We start from the raw sequence: 20,155 nt of genomic DNA on the forward strand, positions 1-20,155 counted from the left end.
TCCCTTTGCCCCTCCCCCTGCTCATACTTGCTCTCTCTGTGTCTCTCTATCAAATAAATAAATAAAATCTTTAAGAAAAAGAAAACTTTTTAAAAAGTTCCTGTGGGAAATGACAGTGTCATTTGGGTCTATTAAAGCATCATTCTGGTTGCACAAACTAGAAAGAGAAGTTGCACTGTGGTAATACTCATCTTATCTTTGAGACCAAGAGTCATTTTGCAAATTTGTAGTATCATTTCCCTAAACAACTCAGGACCAAACTGTACTTCGGTTCCTCAGTTCTACTTTTTTGTGGAGACAGAAACACAGCTCTTGACTCTATTTTTACTTTATTTTTTTAAGCACTGCCGACAGAGTTAAGATAACTTTTTATTGTACCATGTATAACTACGAAATAGCATTAACAGGTGAAAGATGTAACAAATTAGACATCTCTTCATTTTAGAAGAGAGAGAAGATGGAAACATGATTTTCTTCCTAAATTAAATATGTGCGAATCAAAGAAAAAACTTTTTTCAAGTTAATACATGGTTCAGAAAAGAAAAACAAGCAAAGAAGCCAAGATCAGGTAAAATCATGACTTTTAAAATTGGTTTTATACTTTTAAAAACATGATTGATGTTGAATATTTGTTAGCACTTTTTTTTTTAAATACCTGGTTGAAACTATATTGAATGTAGTGTTACAATTGGGGAAAAATGTCTCTTTGTTTATTAGGAGTAAATACCTGTTAAAACTCAACTGTTTTTATTTATTTATTAAAGATTTTATTATTTATTTGAGGGGGAGAGAGAGAGCTCAAGCAGGAAGAGGGGCAGAAGGAGGGGCAGAGGGAGAAGTAGAACCCCCCCCCCCGCCCTGAGCAGAGAGCCTGATGCAGGGCTTGATCCTATGACACTGAGATCATGACCTGAGCCCAAGGCAGATGCTTAACCAACTGAGCCACCCAGGCACTGCTACAGTGTTTTTATTTTTAAAAAAGTGCAACAATTTTAACCACACAGAACAACTAGTGACAATCTTAATTGAAATATAATCTCAAATACATTAAAATCACTGAGGGAAAAAACAAAATTTATTTCACATATGCTATCTTAATTCCTCCCCAAGTTGAATGAAATTCACTAGGAAAACCATTGTGAGTGTGGGGGGATGGATGGTGGGTGAGAAGGGATGTTCAGGTGATGACCAATCCCAAATTTGTTTGACAGTCAGAAGGAAAGATTTTAATTGTCATCCAAATTGTCCTGAAGCTAATGCCTTTTCATTTTCAGAGCTAAGGAAAAAAGAAATAGGTTAAGTCTTCTTGTGCAGAAACCCGAGTTTCATGAAGAAACCCACTCCAATAGATCTGGGCACTTGGCCAAAGAAACAAGGTGAATAACTTTTAATTATTTGAGGGAAGATTTTTCTGATTCTATCATTAAAGGTTTAAAAAAGAGGAAATTAGGAATTTCCATTTTATTGGAAATTACACAGTAATATAAGGAAGGTTAGAGATCTCATTTCAGAAAACTAGGAATATTCCATAAAATTAAACCACTTTAATAGCTTGAATTAAATAACCTTATAAAAATTTAAAGGTGATCTTTTAAAAATTATATACCTGTCAATTTTAAATGATGTATTTTGCTCCTTATAAACTGATGCTCCTTATAAACTCATTAATGTAAGAGTTTCACAATGTAATATTGTCACAGAGGAGAGCTATTCATCTCTTCCCTTAGTAGTTTGAAAAACATGCCTGTAGGTATAAAAGCAAAAAAGCATGAAAAGGGATGTTTTGTCATTTTTAGCCATTTCTTTAATTCAAAGAGAAAATGAAGTGGCCTTATATACTAGTATAATACAGATTTGTCCAAAAATGAAATATGACCAATAAAAGGTCCAAGGCAAATATATTCAACCTTGTAAATTATAACTGTAAAATATTTGTTGTATTGCAACTTTTTAAATATATTTCTTATCCTTTTAGAACCTCATTAGCCAAACTTCCTGTATCTGTTTTAAAAAAAATTGCTGTGTATTGTGGTAAGAGCTTCAAGGAAATTGCAGTTAAAGAAAAGTTTGGCTAGAGGGGAGGGGAGTGGGGGTATGGGTTAGCCTGGTGATGGGTATTAAGGAGGGCACGTTCTGCGTGGAGCACTGGGTGTTATGCACAAACAATGAATCATGGAACACTACATCAAGAACTAATGATGTAATGTATGGTGATTAACATAACAATAAAAAATTTTAAAAAAAGTTTGGCTAAAAGTTACTGTCAGTTTAGGTTCTTCTATTTGCTGAATTAAGCTGGATATACAGAGATGAATAAATTGTTTTCTCAAGAAAAAATAAAGATAATTGACCTGATTTCTTTTTCTTTGTTCTTAACACATGATTAATTTTAAATAAAATAATCTATGCACTCATGAGAAAATATTTAATGTTATTTTAACATATTGTTTGGTAGGCAAAATCAATAAAAAATTTGACCAATGTTTTTGAAGTTTCCAATGTAAATACAACTTTCATTACATAAAAATAAAAGAAGAAACCCTATGACTGAAAAGAGCAGTATTAAAGAGTATGTTAGAGCACATCCAGAAAGAGTCTTTCTGCATACTCCATTACAAACATTCTGTCTCTTGAACAGAGTCTCCCCTGAAGAAGCAGTGATATGGGGTGAATCATTTGACAAACTGCTTTCCCATAAAGGTTAGTGGTGTTTTTCCCAAATGCTTTACGTCTTAATGGAAAATTACACAAAGGATGCATGTAACTATATAAAACAGGCTGTCATAAAAATGTAGTCTGATTGATAATTTACAGCAATCTGAGTTTCTGATCAAGGGAAATAACTAAATAATAGTTTAGAATAGTCAACAAATGGAAAATGTTTTTTAAATATTCTGATTTTACTAAAAAATACTTGCTGTGGCTGAAATATTACCTCTTTGTGCTGTGATTAATAGTTTCAAATTTTTTAATTTATTGATTTCTTTTAATGAGATCCTTGGTTTTTAAATACCTGATTACCCATCTTATTTTTATTGTTAAGTGATCTAAAATTTAAAGTAGTTCTTTTATTGGAAATTCAGGTAACCCTCATGAAAATACTTTTTTTTCAAATTTTGTAAATATTTCACACTTCATCTCAATCCTCTATTTTTAAAGCAGAATTTTGTAGAAGAGTTGAGAATCAGATGGGTATTTAAGATGGAGCTTTGTAGGTGAGGTGGAAGGTGCAGACAAATATTGAGTCCTTGTTTGACTATTCAACACTGATAAAGCATGAGTCAGAGGACAAACTGCCTAGATTGTTACTCTTTTTTTTTTTTTTAATTTGACGGTTTATTATAAGGAAGCAAATGTCTTTTCATCTGTGGATGCTCAAACCCAGCACATCACCTGATAAATATTAAGTGCTCAAATAATATAACCAAATTTGTTTCTAGGAAAAGGTTAGCCCACTGTTCCTTTGAGATTTGATATCTCAAAGGCTGTATAATCTTAGTTAAACTTCCTAATTTCTCTGACTTTCAGCTTCTTCAACTGTAAATGGAGATAACAATGTCTTTAGCTCCAACAGGAATGGATTTCTCTCAGGATTAAATGAGATGATGAATAAGAAACCAATAACTGACACTACACAAATGTAAATTGTTACTTCTATTATGAAAAATAATAATTATCAACCATAAATTTCATAATCTTTTTCTCTTTTCCAGTTTATTCCCAACTGGGTAAAATCACTTATAGGGTGAAATTTCAATTAAAAGAAAGATATAGGCTGTATTTATTTATTGAACTTAATAAATTGGTACATAATAATTTCATCATACTCTCACAACCCATACAGAGAGAAGAAAGATTCAGCAACGGTAATTAGTCCTACAGAAAATTTTCCCCTGGCATTCTGTAATCATTCTGTTTTACAAATAGTCAAAACTGAATGGAAAAAATTAAATCTGCTGCTCTCTCTCTTTTCTCTGCTGGTGGAAATATTAAAGAGCTGTAAAATAGCAGTAATTTGAATCAAGAGGGTTCAACATGATAACGAAAGTCAGCACTGATCCACTTGGACATTATTATCATTGCTCTTGATCAAAGTGCTAATTAAATTATATTGAATTATACTGAATTCACAAAAAATTATGTTACTAGTATTCTTTTAATCAATCCCCCAAAATCTAATTATTTTTAGTTGCAAAGCTTATTATAATATTAAATTATAAAGCTTAAAATAATCAGCTAAAAACGTCTTTTGGTTGCAATGGTTAAATTCAGCTCATTTCTACTGTCTTGACTCCAGGCAAACCAAAAAAAAAAAAAAAGAAGGAAAGATCTTATACTCATTAGTACACACACACACACACATACACGTGCATGCACTTCAAGAAAGACCTTACTCTATCAAATTTTACAGAATTCCCCTTTGGTTAAATGAGTAAGTTTCTCAAATTCTGTATGTCATGTCTATATAAAGGAAAAGGAAATTGTGTTAAATTTAGTCAAATGGGAAATCAAAAAAATACAAATCAAATACAATAGAAATGTATTTAGTTTGACAAAAATGGCTGATATTAAAAGCAGTCTGTGCTGATTATTAGTATCTTTAGAATTGGAGCCACAGAATAGATGGTTCTTACTCTAGATTTTAGTGTTTTAATCAAAATTCACTAGCTGGACAAGGAGAGAGACCATCCAAGTGGAGAGCCAACATAGGCATGGGGCATTAACCAATGCAATTTATTTAGGGAACTAAAAATAAAGTAATTCTCTGTTGGGAAACAGTTTGAAAAAGGAAGGGTGGCTTAGGGTGACAGACAGTGGACAAATGAGATTAAAACAGAAAGAGCATGGTTTTTGCTGTATTTCACAGAAGCAACAGAATCCATGGAGTGTTTTGATAATCCCGCTATTTTATCTAAATTTCATTTTTCAAATGTATTTTAAATCTTTTAAAAATTAAAAAAATGCACAGAAGATAAAATCCAAGAAAATCTAAACAAAGTATGGACTTTAGTTAATAAAAGTGTATCAGTATTTGTTTATCAATTATAACATATGTACTTTGCCAATATGAGATGTTAATAATAGGAGGAAACTTGGTTGTGGGATATAAGGAAAGGGCACTATCTCCATAACTTTTCCATAAATCTGAATCTATTCTAAAATAAAATGTTCCTCTTATTTCTATACAGATATTAGGATACATTTTTTCCACCATCCCTGTTTATTGACAAATTTGTCTGAAATTTTGAAATGAATCATAAAAATTTATAATTTAACTACACATATAAAAAGCAATAATTTCTAAATGCTATTTAATAGAAACAAAAGTTATGAATAAAAAACCAATATCAGATTATATGTGATTCATAATCATCAATTTCAAATTTAGTTATCAGTCTTCTCATTGATTGACTTTATAAAAGTAAATGCTATCAATACAAAGTTAGCAAATCAATTCTAATAATATTATATGTATATGTATATTGCACTTACACATATATATGTGTGTTTGTATACATATATGTATATGGTTTCACATAAGATATCTTTGAAAGTAAAATAATGCTGCTCAATAATATATGTTTGAAAATAATTAACTAGTTTTAAAAATGCCATATAACTTGCAATGTATTGTGTAACCTTTCAAAAATTATATAGATGTGTGCAAGATTTCAAAAGGCAGAAGAAAAATAATTCCTGAGCTGAGAAAAAGGCAGGAAAATGGCTAGAGAAATAAGAGATTTCAGTATAACTTGGAGAAGCAACCAGTTCCCTCTCACTGGGGCAGAGTAGTGAACAAACACATTGGAAAGTCAAGTTGGGGACAAACTTTGGAAGAGTTTGTTAGAAAACTGATGGACAGAAAAGTAGAATTCTATACATGTAATATGGACTACCTACAAGATTGTTACAAATATAAAAGCTAACCTGAAGGTAAGGGCTCTTTTGGAAAGAAAACCAATGAATTTGGTGACTGATCGGATGTGCGTGTGTATTGTAAAGTGAGATGATGAAGAGATAGGAGATGAAGAAAAAGGATGAGCCAAAGATCTCTAGATTTTATTCCATATTAATAGGAAGATGACAGTTCCTTTTACAGATGAGGAAAAGGTGGGAGAACAAGATTTGTGAGAAAATAACAGGTCAGAGTTTGAACTTATTTAGTTGCTGGTAAACTTTATCAGAAGTTTTGCAGGGTTTTATAAGCACACATGTAGAATATGGAACAGTGATTGATTATAAATAGAGATTTTTCTAACCATCACATCTTCAAAGAGTAAAAGATGTGAAAGAAGATGTTATTTCCTGCAGGGAGTCTCTATCGATAAGAAAATCTTCCAACTACTACATAACTCTGCATTTTCCAGTAATGGCAAATAATTCCAATATTTTTTACCCTTTCATTAATGAATATTTGCTTGGACTTTTTTTGCACCCTGTATTGTGGTTCTACTAAACTTAATTCTGAGAATAATTCATAATAGATGAGAGAAGTAGAATATGTAAGTCATGGCACCCCCTTGCTTTAAAAAGATAAACTGATTATACTGTGGAAAATACTTACTACTGACTTTGAATAAAGGCTGCAAGGAAATGATGCTTCACTTTTGCAGAAGGAAATGAGTGCTTCTCCTTACACTTTTTATCTTGTGGCTTTTCAACTTGCCCTTCCCAATTTTCAGTTACTGATTTTCTGCAAGATAAGGGATTCCAGTGTTCTGCAAAGTTAAATTTCCGAATCAGTCTGACCCATAACAAACACTCAATTTTTTAATCTGTCTCAGGATAAAAGTAAGTAAAATCCAGTTTAAATTATAAATGGATCCCATAAATACATCATTATTGCGAAAGTAACCACAACATTCTGTGTCAGGTCAAGAGCTATGACAGAGCCAAATATTTAAGGGGAAAACATGCAACCTAGTAATACTGTATTTGAGTTTCCAACCTGAGAGTTTCTTGACTTTTTGTTTCATTTGGTTTCTTGGCATCAGAAAAATTCTCCAACAGATGCCAGAGTTTCAATTTAGAAACATGCAATCACAGGCGTTTCATATTTGTATGACACATTGAGCCAGTTTCTTCCAGTGTGGATTCTAATCGCAGGTTCCATCAAGTACTTTTGGCAGCTGCATTCACCACTGCTGCCTTCTAAAGGACTTTTTGGTAAGTTACTCCTGTGTGCAGAACGGTTCCATTGTGACCTGATTTAATGTAACTGCCAAAGTGAGTAAGAGAAACAGGAAGTAACTAATGTGCTGGGATAATCTTGCACAACATTGCATATTACTTTTTAAAAAGTAATTTACTTAAACTTTTAAGTAAATGAACTACTTTCTCATTCATTATTAATCCATTTCTTGATTCAGTATTTATTCTTCCTTATTATATTCATATTATGCCAACGGAATCCATTCACTTTCATTAACCCATTATCAGCACTTTTAGCACATAGCACTTTTCCTAATATTAGTACTGTGACTTCATTCTGAATGTCTATATCAAACTCAAGACTAATCATGGTAACAAAGGCCTTTTGCATGATATTCCAGAGCACAATGGCTGGCACAGAGTTGACACTCATATTTTGTGAATTAGTAGAGGGCTATATATTAAGAAACATTTATGTTATTTTTTTGAAAGATTTCTATTTGAATTCCATGCAAATTGATTTTCCTCTGCTGCTCCAAACAGAATAAATAATTCCCACAAGTGTCCTTTGTTAGTCCTTGGTATATAAATGCCTGTCTTGCCCACCCATTGACCTTCATATTCCTCAGCAGTAGGGACTTTTGTTGTTTTATGGCAGCTTATAACTTTGAACAAAATACATCTGGGTTCAAACTTCTGCACTGTATTTTACCAGCTGTAAATTTAAGGCAACTTAACCCTTTGAACCTCAACTTCTTCATCTGTAAAAATGGATTACTCCAATAGGGTTGACATGAAAATTAAATGGAGCTGTGCCAATAAAAGTCATATAGCAATGTGCCAAGACCTTAGCAAACACCTAAACCTTCTATTATAAGTAATATTACTACATTTTCAGTATGTAATACAGTCCTCATGTTCATATTAGGTGTTTTATAAATAAAAGATAGGTGAAGAAAGTTATTTTTAATATGTAACATTTTCAGTTGCCTGGCATATGGATGATTCATTTTAGATGTTTAGTGCAAAACACTTTTTTATAATGGATATCTATTAATAGGAAAAATAATGGTCATATTCTCCCAAAATTGTGACGTTTACTAACTCACTTTAGGGATAATTTGGCATTTAAAAACTGATCAATCATACTTACACATGACATAGGGGTAGAATAAGTTAAAACCAGAAAGTTTTTCCTACATTGACCATGGGGTCAATGTAACTTTATTCACAGACTCAATAATGCTTATACTTAATTTCCCCTTTCCAAACTAGGTTTAACCTGGAACAGACTATTGTCTCATTGCAAGATTGCAGGCATTTTATTTTGACTCTGAAACATTTTTAGGTATTTGAGGAAAATCTTCTGTGCATCAAAATGCTTCAAAAAATCATTACCCATTTATCTTTCCCGTCTACATTTGGAGAAAAGCACACCATGCAGTGTTAAGAAAAAAATCTTGAAAAATCAAACACTAAATGAGCTAAAAAATAAAAGTTGTTAAATATCCTACATTGATCATTCTTCCTTATTCTCAGAGTTTGTAGACTCATTCAGGAACTGCTTAGCACTAAGACCTCTTTAAAAAGGTTGTATTGACCAGGAATTATCTTATTAGCATCTAATGACTGTAGACAAATTCTGACTTACTTGTCAGTCTTAAATGATAGCTTCTCAAATTCTTGTAAGCCTGACCTTTGCTTGTCTTCCTAGTTTCTTCACGAACCTTTAACAACTAACACCTGGTGCTCAGGGTTAATTTATGGAGAAAAAAAAGTCTCCCCTATTCCAGTGAAAACGCCAATTCTATATCCCCTGCCTATAGCAGTGGGATAGAACTGCATGATTCTTTTGTCATGGTAGTGGCTAAAGTCATCCCATATTCAATATTTTGGATATATCTATAGGCTGTCATGTTATTTCCTGTTCCTGTATCTCTAATATATTTTTAAAAATTTCTTACAACATAAAAAAAAATGGTGCTTCATGACAAAGAGGACAAGTTCTATATATAGGAGAAATAAATGGTGAAATGTAAAACATAGTTTGAGGATTGTATTAGTTTCCCCTTGCTGCTGTAACAAATTACCATAACTTTAGTGACTTAAAACAACACAAATCTACTATCTTACAGTTCTGTAGATCAGAAGTACAGTATGGGTCTTATCGGGGAAAAATAATCAAGGTATGGTTAGGCTGTTGTCCCTTCTGGAGGGTCTAGGGGAGAATCCCTTTCCTACCCATTCAGGTTTTTAGCAGAATTCAGTTCTTTGCAATTTTGGACCAAGGTCTCCATTGTCTTGCTGGCTCTAAACTCATGACTATTTACACCTTCTAGAAGCCACCACATTTTTTGGCTCATGAACCATCTTCTTTCATCTTCAAGGTCAGTAACAGTCATTCTCATGTTGTATCTCTCTGACCCAATCTTTTGCCTTCCTCTTCCACTTTTAAGGACTCATGTGCTTAGACTGGATTAGATTATTCACCTAGATGATCCAGGATACTTTCCCCATTTTATGGTCCTTAACCATACCCACATCGGCAAAGCTCCTTTTTTCCACGTAAGGTAACATATTCATAGGTTTTGGGAATTAGGGCATGGACATCTTTGGAGGGCTTGTTACTATGCCTAACACAGAAAATGTTGCCTTCCTAAGAAAGATACACTTCTACAACTTGTTTTCTTTGTTTGTTTGAAAAGTGAGATCTGGGAAAATTGAACTTATCTGAAACTCAGTTTCCTCATCTATGAAAATGAATATAGGACATATTCCTAGCATCTGTTGTAAAGATTGAATGTGGTAGTGCATACAAGCAGCACTTAGCCCTCAGAACATCTAAACATGTTATAAATGCAAAATCTCTCAATTTTCATAATTCTACTAATAGAGATTCATTCTTCTTGCTTCATTCTGTATGGAGTTTTTTATATTAGAAGCCATCACTGACCATAAGAATCATTCTAGAGAGTAGTGAATATGGGACACCTGGGTGGCTCAATGGGGTAAGGGGCTGCCTTCAACTCAGGTCATGATCTCAGGGTCCTGGGATCAAGTCCTGCATTGGGCTCCTTGCTCAGTGGGGAGCCTGCTTCTCCCCCTGCTCGTGCTCTCTCTCTCTGACAAATAAATAAATAAAATCTTAAAAAACAACAAAGCAAAACAAGAGAGTAGTGAATATAAGAAATGACTATAAATGAAAATGAGTTGAGGAAAGAAAGCTATCATTTTATTTCACAGTTCTTCTAACCATAATATTAGAATGTTTGCTTCTCCTTTCATACATTGCTAAATTTAAGTCTTTAAGTCTTTTTGTTCAGAATCTTTGCATCTCTGATCATGATGGATATTGGTCTGTAGTTTTCTTTTTCTGCCTTTCTTAATATTTATTTTATTTATTTCTGGAGAGGAAGGAGTGTCAGGTTTTGGTATTAAAATTATGTGGAAAGTATTCATCCCTCTACTGTTTTCTGGAAGGAGTTGTATAAGATTAGAATACTTTTTCTTAAGTGTTTGATAAAATTCACCAAATCTGGACCCAAAATTTTTAGGGGAAGGGGAGAATATTTTTATTATAAAGTCTGTTTATTAATTGGATTATGGCTATCAGATTTTTCACTTCTTCACTGTCATTTTGGGTAGGTTTTTTTTTTTAACGGTTTTCCTATTTTATTTAAGTTACATTTATTGGTGTAAGGTTGTTCGTAATATTTATTATCTTTGTGATATCTGTTAGATATGTGGTAATATTCCTGATTTGCTTTATACTATGAAACAACCTTGCTCAACCTTGCTAGAGGTTCTATTTTATTAATGTTTTCAATGGACCAACTTTTTGTTTTTGCTAATTTTCTCTATGCTTTGTTTTCTTTCATATAGATTTCTTCTCTCTTTTTATTATTTTTTCCCTTCTACTTATTGTGGTTTTAATTTGCCCTTATTTTCAAGCTTCTTAAGGTAGAAACTTATATCTTGATTTTATGCCCTTCTTTTTTTACTAGTATAGCTTTACATGCAATGAATTTCCCTCTAAATACTGTTTAAACTATACCCCTCTAATTTTGATGTGCTGTATTTTCCTTATAATCCAGTTGTAAATATATCATAATTTCTCTTGTAATTCCTTATTTGACCTATGAATGTATGTGTGTTATTTTATTTCCAAATAGTTGGAGGCTTTTATAGCTATGTTACTAGTATTAATTTTTTATTAAAACCCTTGTGGGCAGAGGACATACTCTATAAGATATCATTCTTTTGAAGTTTAGATTTATTTTACAACCTACCTACCATGAGTCTATTTTGGATAATCTTCCTTGTGCTCTTGAAAAGGTGTTGGGTAGAGTGTTTTATAATTATGAATTAGGTCAACTTGGTTAATAATTTTAAGTTTTATATAACCTTATTAATATTCTGTCTACATGTTCTATAAATTTATAAGTGAACAGAATTAAAATCTGCAACTGTAATTGTAAATTTTTCTACTTCTTTTAGTTCTGCCAGTTTGCTTCTCATATTTTAGAGCTCAGCAACTAAGTCCATGTATATTTAGAATTATTATTTACTCGTAATACTTGGCCATTTATAATTATGAAATGGAAATACTCTATTTTGAAGTCACTTTGTCAGGCCACATCAGATTGTTTTTATACAGATGCTAAATACCTATGTTGTGTATCATTTTCATTTTTTTATTTCACCTTCTTAATATTTTATTTTTAACATGTGTCTTTTGTAGCCAATATATAGTCTAGTTTTAATTTTGAGTGCAGTCTGATAATCTCTGACCTTTAATTGGAGTATTTAGTCCATTTAGATGTAATGTCATCATTGATATAAATTAAATGTAGCTAACATCTTATTTTTTGGTTGTCCCATAATTTTGTTGTTGTTATTCTTTACCTCCTTTCCTTTTCCTCAGATTAAATAATTTCTATTCAACTCTCTTCTAGTTGACTCACCCTTTCTTATGTAGTCTTTAATTTGTTGTCATGTCCATTCAATTAATTTTTTACCCCAGGTATTTTCTATTCTAGTTCTAGACTCTCCATCTGATCGTTTCTATAGTTTCAGTTTCTCTGCTGAGTTTTGCATCTATTCACTCATCTAGTCACTAAGACCATCAAAACCCACAAAGTATAATACTATGTGCCAGTCACCATTTTAAGCACTTTGCATGCTTTAAAATTTTAATTCTCTCCTCTCTTGCTTTCTTCTCTCATGGTTTGATGGCTTTCTTTAGTGATATACTTGGATTCCTTTGTCTTTATATTTTACATATTTATTTTTGGTTTTTGATTTGTGGTTACCACTAGGTTTTCATCTAACATCTTATGCATATAACAGTCTATATTAAGTTGATGGTTGTTTACATTTGAACCCATTCTTTACTCTTCTCCCCAACCCTCCATGTTTTAGGTATTTAGTATCATACTTTACATCCTTTTGGTTTGTGAACCCCTTGACCAATTTTTATAGATATGCTTAATTTTACTGTTTTTGTGCTTTCTACTTTTCTTATTCCTACTTATGGTCTTTCCTTTCCATTCAAAGAGCTCCTTTTAACATTTCTTGTAGGAATGGTTTAGTGGTCATGAATTCTTTTAATTTTTGTTTGTCTGGGAATCTCTTTATCTCTCCTATTCAGGATGATAACCTTGCTGCATAGAGGATTCTTGGTTGCAGGTTTTTTTTATTTTGTTTTGTTTTTTCTTTCAGCACTTTGAATATATCATGCCACTTTATTCTTGCTTAAAAAGTTTCTGCTGAAAAATCAACTGATAGACTTATGGGGTTTCCCTTGTATGTAACTCTTTTCTTTCTTTGCTGCTTTTATTTATTTTTTATTTTTTTTTATTATGTTATGTTAATCACCACACATTACATCATTAGTTTTTGATGTAGTGTTTCATGATTCATTGTTTGCCTATAACACCCAGTGCTCCATGCAGAACGTGCCCTCTTTAATACCCATCACTAGGCTAACCCATCCTCCCACCCCCCTCCCCTCTATAACCCTCAGTTTGTTTTTCAGAGTCCATCGTCTCTCATGGTTCGTCTCCCCCTCCGATTTCCCCCCGTCATTCTTCCCCTCCTGCTATCTTCTTCCTTTTTTTTTTTTTTTAACATATAATGTATTGTTTCAGAGGTACAGGTCTGTGATTCAACAGTCTTGCACAATTCACAGCGCTCACCATAGCACATACCCGCCCCAATGTCTATCATCCAACCACCCCATCCCTCCCACCCCCCACCACTCCAGCAACCCTCAGTTTGTTTCCTGAGATTAAGAATTCTTCATATCAGTGAGGTCATATGATACATGTCTTTCTCTGATTGACTTATTTCACTCAGCATAATACCCTCCAGTTCCATCCATGTCGTTGCAAATGGCAAGATTTCATTTTTGATGGCTGCATAATATTCCATTATATATGTATACATCTTCTTTATCCATTCATCTGTTGATGGACATCTTGGCTCTTTCCACAGTTTGGCTATTGTGGACATTGCTGCTATAAACATCAGGGTGCATGTACCCCTTTGGATCCCTACATTTGTATCTTTGGGGTAAATAGCCAGTAGTTCTCTTGCTGCTTTTAAAATTCTATCTTTATCTTTACTTTTCGCCATTTTAATGACTGTGTGTCTTGGTGTGGACCTCCTTGGGTTGATTTTATTGGGGGCTCTCTGTACCTCCTGGGTCTGGATTTCTGTTTCCTTCCTTGGATTTGGGAATTTTTTGGCTATCATTTCTCCAAATAAATTTTCTGCCCCCCCTTTCTCTCTTTTTTTATTCTAGGATCCATATAATGGTAAAGTTATTACACTTGATAGTATTGCTGAATACCCTAAGTCTATTTTTCTGTTTTGTCCTGCTCTTTCATTTGAGACATATCCCCTGTCTCTTCATTTTGTCTCTCTGTGTCTGTTTTTATATGTTAGGAAAGTCAACTACATCTCTTGAAAGTAGTGGCCTTATGAAGAAGTCCTGCGGTGCCCTGCAGTGCAATGTTCCCTATTCACCAGAATCTGTCTCCCATGTGTGTTATGTGTTCTACTATTGTGGCTGAGCCTGGGGTGCCTGGAGACAAGGGTCTGTTTCTCTCCCCTCTCTGTGCCTGCTGTGTCCCTCCCTCCTGCAGACAGTCTCATGGGTCTGTTTGGCTCCCAACTCTGTCTCCACCCTTCCTATCCTCTTCAACATGGTCTCTTCTCTACATTTAGCTGTGGAGAGTCTGTTCTGCCAGGCCTCAGGTCATTCTCTGGGTTATTTACACTTATATGGATGTTATCTAGTTGTATCTGTGGGACAAGGTGAAGGTCCTCCTACTCCATCTTTCCTGGATCAATGCTTTTAATTCTCTAAACAGACCTATCAGGTAGGTATCATCATTATCTTAATTTTAAATATTGAAAAACAGGCACAGAAAGAAAAGTATTTCACTCAGGACTACATAGTAACTAGCTAAACATGAATTTGAACCCTGGCCATCTTCCACAAAACTTTATACTGATGGAGCTCAGGACAAATGTAAAAATGGAGACCCCATACTAAATATCTAAATGCTTAAGAGCTATAAATCAAGCTAACAAACTGTTAAAAATATATATTTTATCCTTTTATTTATACAAATATACTGTGTAACCATTAGGCTTGAATTTTAAAATTCTCAGACTCTTTAGAGTTGTATTCTATCAAGATGCCTACCTTCCTTCTCTTTCTCTCCATGGTTTGGTTCCATACTGTGAAAGTCTTCCTTGCACGTTTAGGTGGACACCACAGCCTTCAAATTCAAGTCCTATTCTAAGGGTATGCATACCATTGAGTCAGTGTGACTTTAGTGGATGAACTTGAGGAAGAGGACTGTGCAAACCCTGGCAACATAAAGCTTTTAGACAGGGAATTCCAGGGTCCTGACTATAGAAGCATAGTCTGGAAGTCAGGGGGCGTGGAGAGAATGGGCTCCAGGTGGAATAATTTCTTGGTTCTGTAGAATAACCCCCACACCCCTGAGAAAGGCACTGAGGGACCTGAAAGAAACCCAAAGCAAGATCTGGAGTAGGGGTTTGTCCCTCTTCCTCAGGTCTGTGTATGATACCAGCCTCATTTCAACAGGGCTGATACTTACTTTTCATAATTGTGAAGATTACAGCTAATTTATATGAGGTCTCCCATGTATATTGTGCATATGTATGTTTCTTCACTGCATTAGAGGGAAGACATAGCTATAATATCAAGTAGTACAATACAGGAGGGGAGGTGGGCTGGAGGATGGGTTCAATAGGTGATGGGTATTAAGGCAGGCACTTGTGATGAACACTGGGTGTTGTATATAAGTGATGAATCACTAAATTCTATACAAGAAACCAGTATCATACTGCATGTTAACTAACTGAAATTTAAATAAATATTTGGAGGAAAAAAATATCAAGTAGTAAAATTCTTCAGCATTAATATTGTATATTTAAAATATATCACTTCTTTTCCTGGTAGATGGACTGGAGACTTTTACCAGATTCCTTAAAACAGAATTCAGTGAGGAAAACATTGAATTTTGGATAGCCTGTGAAGATTTCAAGAAAAGTAAAGACCCTCAACAAATTATCCTTAAAGCAAAAGCAATATATGAGAAATTTATACGGAATGATGCTCCACAAGAGGTACAGTAAAGATGATTGTGAAAATTTAAAACTTCTTGAAAAATTTTTGAGAAAATCTGCCTTTATCAAATCTGTATCCTCATATATTCTACCAGAAAGATCAAGATTTTACTGAAGCAAAAATGGATATTTCTATAAATTCCTACATACAAACAGAATACATTGTAAGACTTTGCCATGAAAGTAAAAGTATAATTGAAGTCATTCCTTTGGGTTATTTTTTATTCTAGACTAAAAGTAAATACAATTACTTGCAACATTTAGGTTCATTCACTTATCTATATTAATCACATAAGCGTAAGCAATGTCTCATCAAAACTAATAATTTCTATAAGTGAGGAAGACAAGACAAATTAAAAAGATTGTATATTGTACCATTTAGTGTGAGCTCAATCTACCTATGTAAAGTTTGATTGTCCCAAAATAATTATTCTTCACTTTAAGATAGACTAAAAGAAAATTTCATAATTGTTAGATGAGGGAAACCTAATTTGACAACAGCTCGAGTGAAAAAACAAATGTGATTTTCTTTGACTGCAAGCTCAGGGTGAGATAATTGTGTGATACAACTGCTAAAACTATAGCAATAAAACTATAAAACTAGCAAACATTACCTGACTGCCCTCAAAAATAATTTGAATAGAGTTTCTGTATTTTTATTATGTGTTCAATAAATAGTGTTTCGTTGCTGAAGTGGTAGAACTAGTAGGCTATCAATGTTTAGAGTTCTGTTTCCCTATAAATTAGTATTGTCCATGAGGTAGCATTATCTATGTGGATATCATTTCACATGGAATGATGATTGTTTTTCTTGTTTCAATATGTTTCAATCTATTTTGTGTTTCAGTGCATTATTCTGTTTTTCCCATGGCCAATTTTATAAACAGATTTTTAAAAAGCAGCTAGTGGTATGGTGTTACCCATGAGAAAAAAGGAAGGAAACCTACGTGAAAACTTACATCTATCAGAATCAGACACAGCAGTAGTGCTTTGGTAAAAACCGTGAAAGGATTTTATATCTTTAAAAGTTATCCATTTTCAGCACACACTTGCTTGTAATAAAGCATAAAATAAAATTTAAAAAGCACAGGGATAAAACAAAAGCCCCAAACTGAAATCCCAAATATGCCCCAAACTCACCCTTTGCCCTCACTCAAAATAATTTAATCTCTATGAAGTTTTGTTTCCACTTTGAAAATGGGTTAACCTAATGGTCTATATGATATTTACAATGTTTCATTATTCTAAATTAGCAGAGAGTGAGAAGGACTGGGAGCATAGGAAGAGAAGAGCCGGATGAAATGCCAGCCCAGAGTAAATCATTGGATCCCTAGACTTAAAACAAACAAACAAAAAAAATCACAAAAGCATCCAAGTGCCTTATGCCCATTCCAACATTGGATCAGTCTTGCACTGTTTGTTTTTCAAAAGTGTTTACTTAAGTAGATTGACCATAATCATACTTTTCTGTTATTATTATCATCCAGGTTAACCTTGATTTTCACACCAAAGAAATCATTACTAAGAGCATCACCCAACCTACCCTACATAGTTTTGATGCTGCACAAAGCAGAGTGTATCAGCTTATGGAACAAGACAGTTACACACGTTTTCTGAAATCTGACATCTATTTAGACTTGAGAGAAGGAAGACCTCAGAGACCAACAAATCTTAGAAGACGATCACGCTCATTCACCTGTACAGAGTTCCAGGATGTAAAGTCAGATGTTGCCATTTGGTTATAAAGAAAATTAATTTTGTTCATTTTGATGGCAAACTTGTAATCTGCTTTTAATATACAGCATGTTTACTTCTAGCAAATGAGTACATCTTTTAAAATAAAATGCATCATGTCAAAGGATTTTAAAAAATGTAAATCAAAACTTACCTTATAACAACACATACTATATCTGCCAATATATTCTGTAAAGCCTTCCATTTGACTTCATTCCATTCATAGTCAGAAAAACTTATTACTTAATGGAAAGAAAGTAAAGAAGTAATAACAATGTTTTATAAGACCATAGTTGAGTTAAAGTTAAGGTTTTGCAAAATTGTCAATAGTTAGACCAAATATCTAGTTTGGGTATTTTTTTCTACATGTAAAAAAGTTGATGCTCAGATATCCATATATTCAGAACACATTTTCCATAGTGATGAAGACTCTTTCTCTCTCAGGCATAGAGAGAGTAGAAAAGGTCCGTTTCTTACAATAAGAGAGGACAATCATTTGTTCTTGGATTACTAACCCTGGTTCAAGAATAAGCAATGTATCACTTCTAGTTACGAGCTAGAAACAGGAACGTTGGGGAAGACACATAGAACTTCCAGGTTAAACATAACCCACATTGATAACTGAGAATGGGAACCACGTTTGGTCTCATTCTTAAGTGAACATGGACTTACCCAGTAAGTGGAGCACATTTCTAATGGTCATAAAAACATGACCAGATTATACATAGCTCCAGGTTGGGACTAGGTGCATCTTCTCATCTGTTAACAGAAATTGCTACTAAAGTAGTAGGCAGTCAGTGGTTTGAATGAGGCCCAGAGGATATTTATCCCAAAAGTCGTTAGGTTTCATTTTCGGACTTTTAGAACTGGGATAAAAATTAGAAATGAGAGGAGGTAAAGAAGCAAAGAGTTCAAGGCCCTGGAGACTCATGCATCTGCTACATTGGTTCTTATAAATAAAGTATTGCCCCATTGGCTGTGTTCTTGTTCCAAGTCTCATTGAGTCATTTAATACTATATTATTCAAATAAGATTATGCTAATAAGTATATATGTCTCTACTTTAGGGAAATATTTAATTTTAAATGTGTGTTGCATGTAAATGTCTGTATTTAAATATGCCATACATTAGGCTTTGGCAAATGTTATTTTAGTTGAAATGTAAAATATAAAAACTGCAGAAAACCTATAGTAATAAATATTTTTAATTTCTTCATTCATACAGTTAATGTTTATTTGACCACTAAGTGCTCTTGCTGATTGTTGATTATCTTGTCATCAAACTACACAGACATATTTTCTTATTTTAGAATGATATTGAGATAGAAAATATTAATTAAAGTGTTTTGTCACTGATCTTAATGCTAATTCAATTCTTTATACTGTTATAAATATGAAAACAAATCCATGCATTTCAAAAATCAACTAAGAACGTGATTTTTAATTTTTCTTTGGCTGATTTGTATTTTCTTTTTCTGTGGAAGTGTCTTTTCAAAGGGTCTGATTGCTTCATGCACAGTTAAGACTTGATATACAAGGTTTCTGATCTCATTAGAAAAATCATGGGCTGATTTTAACAGCATTGTTCTAGGACCACAAATACATATTATGTAGCTTTTTCATTTGTAATACTTTTCGGACATATCCAATATCTTGTTTAAAGAATTCAATGGGACACTTCAAAAACATACCAGGACTTTCTGATTAAGTTAATGCCTGACTTCAAAGAACTTGTGTCCATGGGAAGGACAACATGGTCACAAACAGGAAATAAAATAAACAATTAGAGAAGTGAAAAAGCCAAGTAAAAATGTGCAGACAGTACTGAGCACTGGCTGAAGGCATTGCAGAAGTATAATGAAAGCCCAAGAACTTGAGAACCTCAGTGCCTGGACTCCCTAAACAGAAGTCTGCCTCAGAAATTCATTTAACTTCTAAGCACTTTTACCTTACACATTTTTTTTTAATATAAGGGCTCAGGGTTTCTAATTCTAATCCTCGATCCTCTATGGTCCCTACATTTACTGACTCTAAGTAGGCAACTTACTATTCTCCAAAGAACCTCTTGATTGGTGCCTGAGCAAGGAACAGAGGCAAATAAGTATGGTTAATGAAGGAAAATTTCAGACTAAAAATTAATATGAGATATTGATTTAAGAGTAAAGTGTACTTTTGTAGAAAACTTAGAAATACATGAAAGGAAAGAAATCACGGGAAATGTAGCTTATATTTTTTATTTTTTACTGGTCCTATATGTCATATATATAATACAGAATCTTTAAATGGATTGAAGAAGATAATCTGGAGTATCTTGAAGCCCATAGAAAAAAGTCAGTACCTATGCTGTTGTATTTTGTACATGATAGAAGCTCAATAAATGACTATGGAATCAAGTGGAAGAAAAGGAAGCATTATGAGGAAAGTTCACATTTCAGCAAAGAGTAAAGGACTACTTTTATTTGAATGTGGCATATATTTATTTGAATCCTGGCTCTGCCACTTATCAAGCATAGTATGTTGGGAAAGTTACCTAAGTATTTTGAACTTCAGCTTCTCATTTTTAATATTGAAATAAAACATTTACAGTGATCTTAAGATGATTA

At 33.3% G+C, this 20,155-nt stretch overlaps 1 protein-coding gene across 1 annotated transcript; it reads left to right on the forward strand.

Annotated features, from left to right (window-relative positions):
• Positions 1–256: 256 nt before the first annotated feature.
• RGS18 (regulator of G protein signaling 18) lies at positions 257–18,946 on the forward strand. The gene is made up of 5 exons (XM_027612004.2): positions 257–568; positions 1,275–1,376; positions 2,639–2,700; positions 15,653–15,819; positions 17,307–18,946. The coding sequence occupies exons 1-5, from the start codon at positions 528–530 to the stop codon at positions 17,562–17,564; spliced, it is 630 nt and encodes a 209-aa protein (XP_027467805.2). The 5' UTR covers positions 257–527; the 3' UTR covers positions 17,565–18,946.
• Positions 18,947–20,155: the final 1,209 nt, after the last annotated feature.

The sequence above is a fragment of the Zalophus californianus genome, chromosome 10 (assembly GCF_009762305.2).
Source record: "Zalophus californianus isolate mZalCal1 chromosome 10, mZalCal1.pri.v2, whole genome shotgun sequence".
Classification (NCBI taxonomy): Eukaryota; Metazoa; Chordata; class Mammalia; order Carnivora; family Otariidae; genus Zalophus; species Zalophus californianus.

What these genes read in the sequence shown, in the direction of transcription:
- RGS18 (XM_027612004.2), top strand. Translation starts at nt 528, where the DNA reads ATGGTTCAGAAAAGAAAAACAAGCAAAGAAGCCAAGATCAG. An exon ending in AGCAAAGAAGCCAAGATCAG is followed by an intron (nt 569 to 1,274) that starts GTAAAATCATGA and finishes TTTCATTTTCAG; the next exon opens with AGCTAAGGAAAAAAGAAATA. An exon ending in GGAATGATGCTCCACAAGAG is followed by an intron (nt 15,820 to 17,306) that starts GTACAGTAAAGA and finishes ATTATCATCCAG; the next exon opens with GTTAACCTTGATTTTCACAC.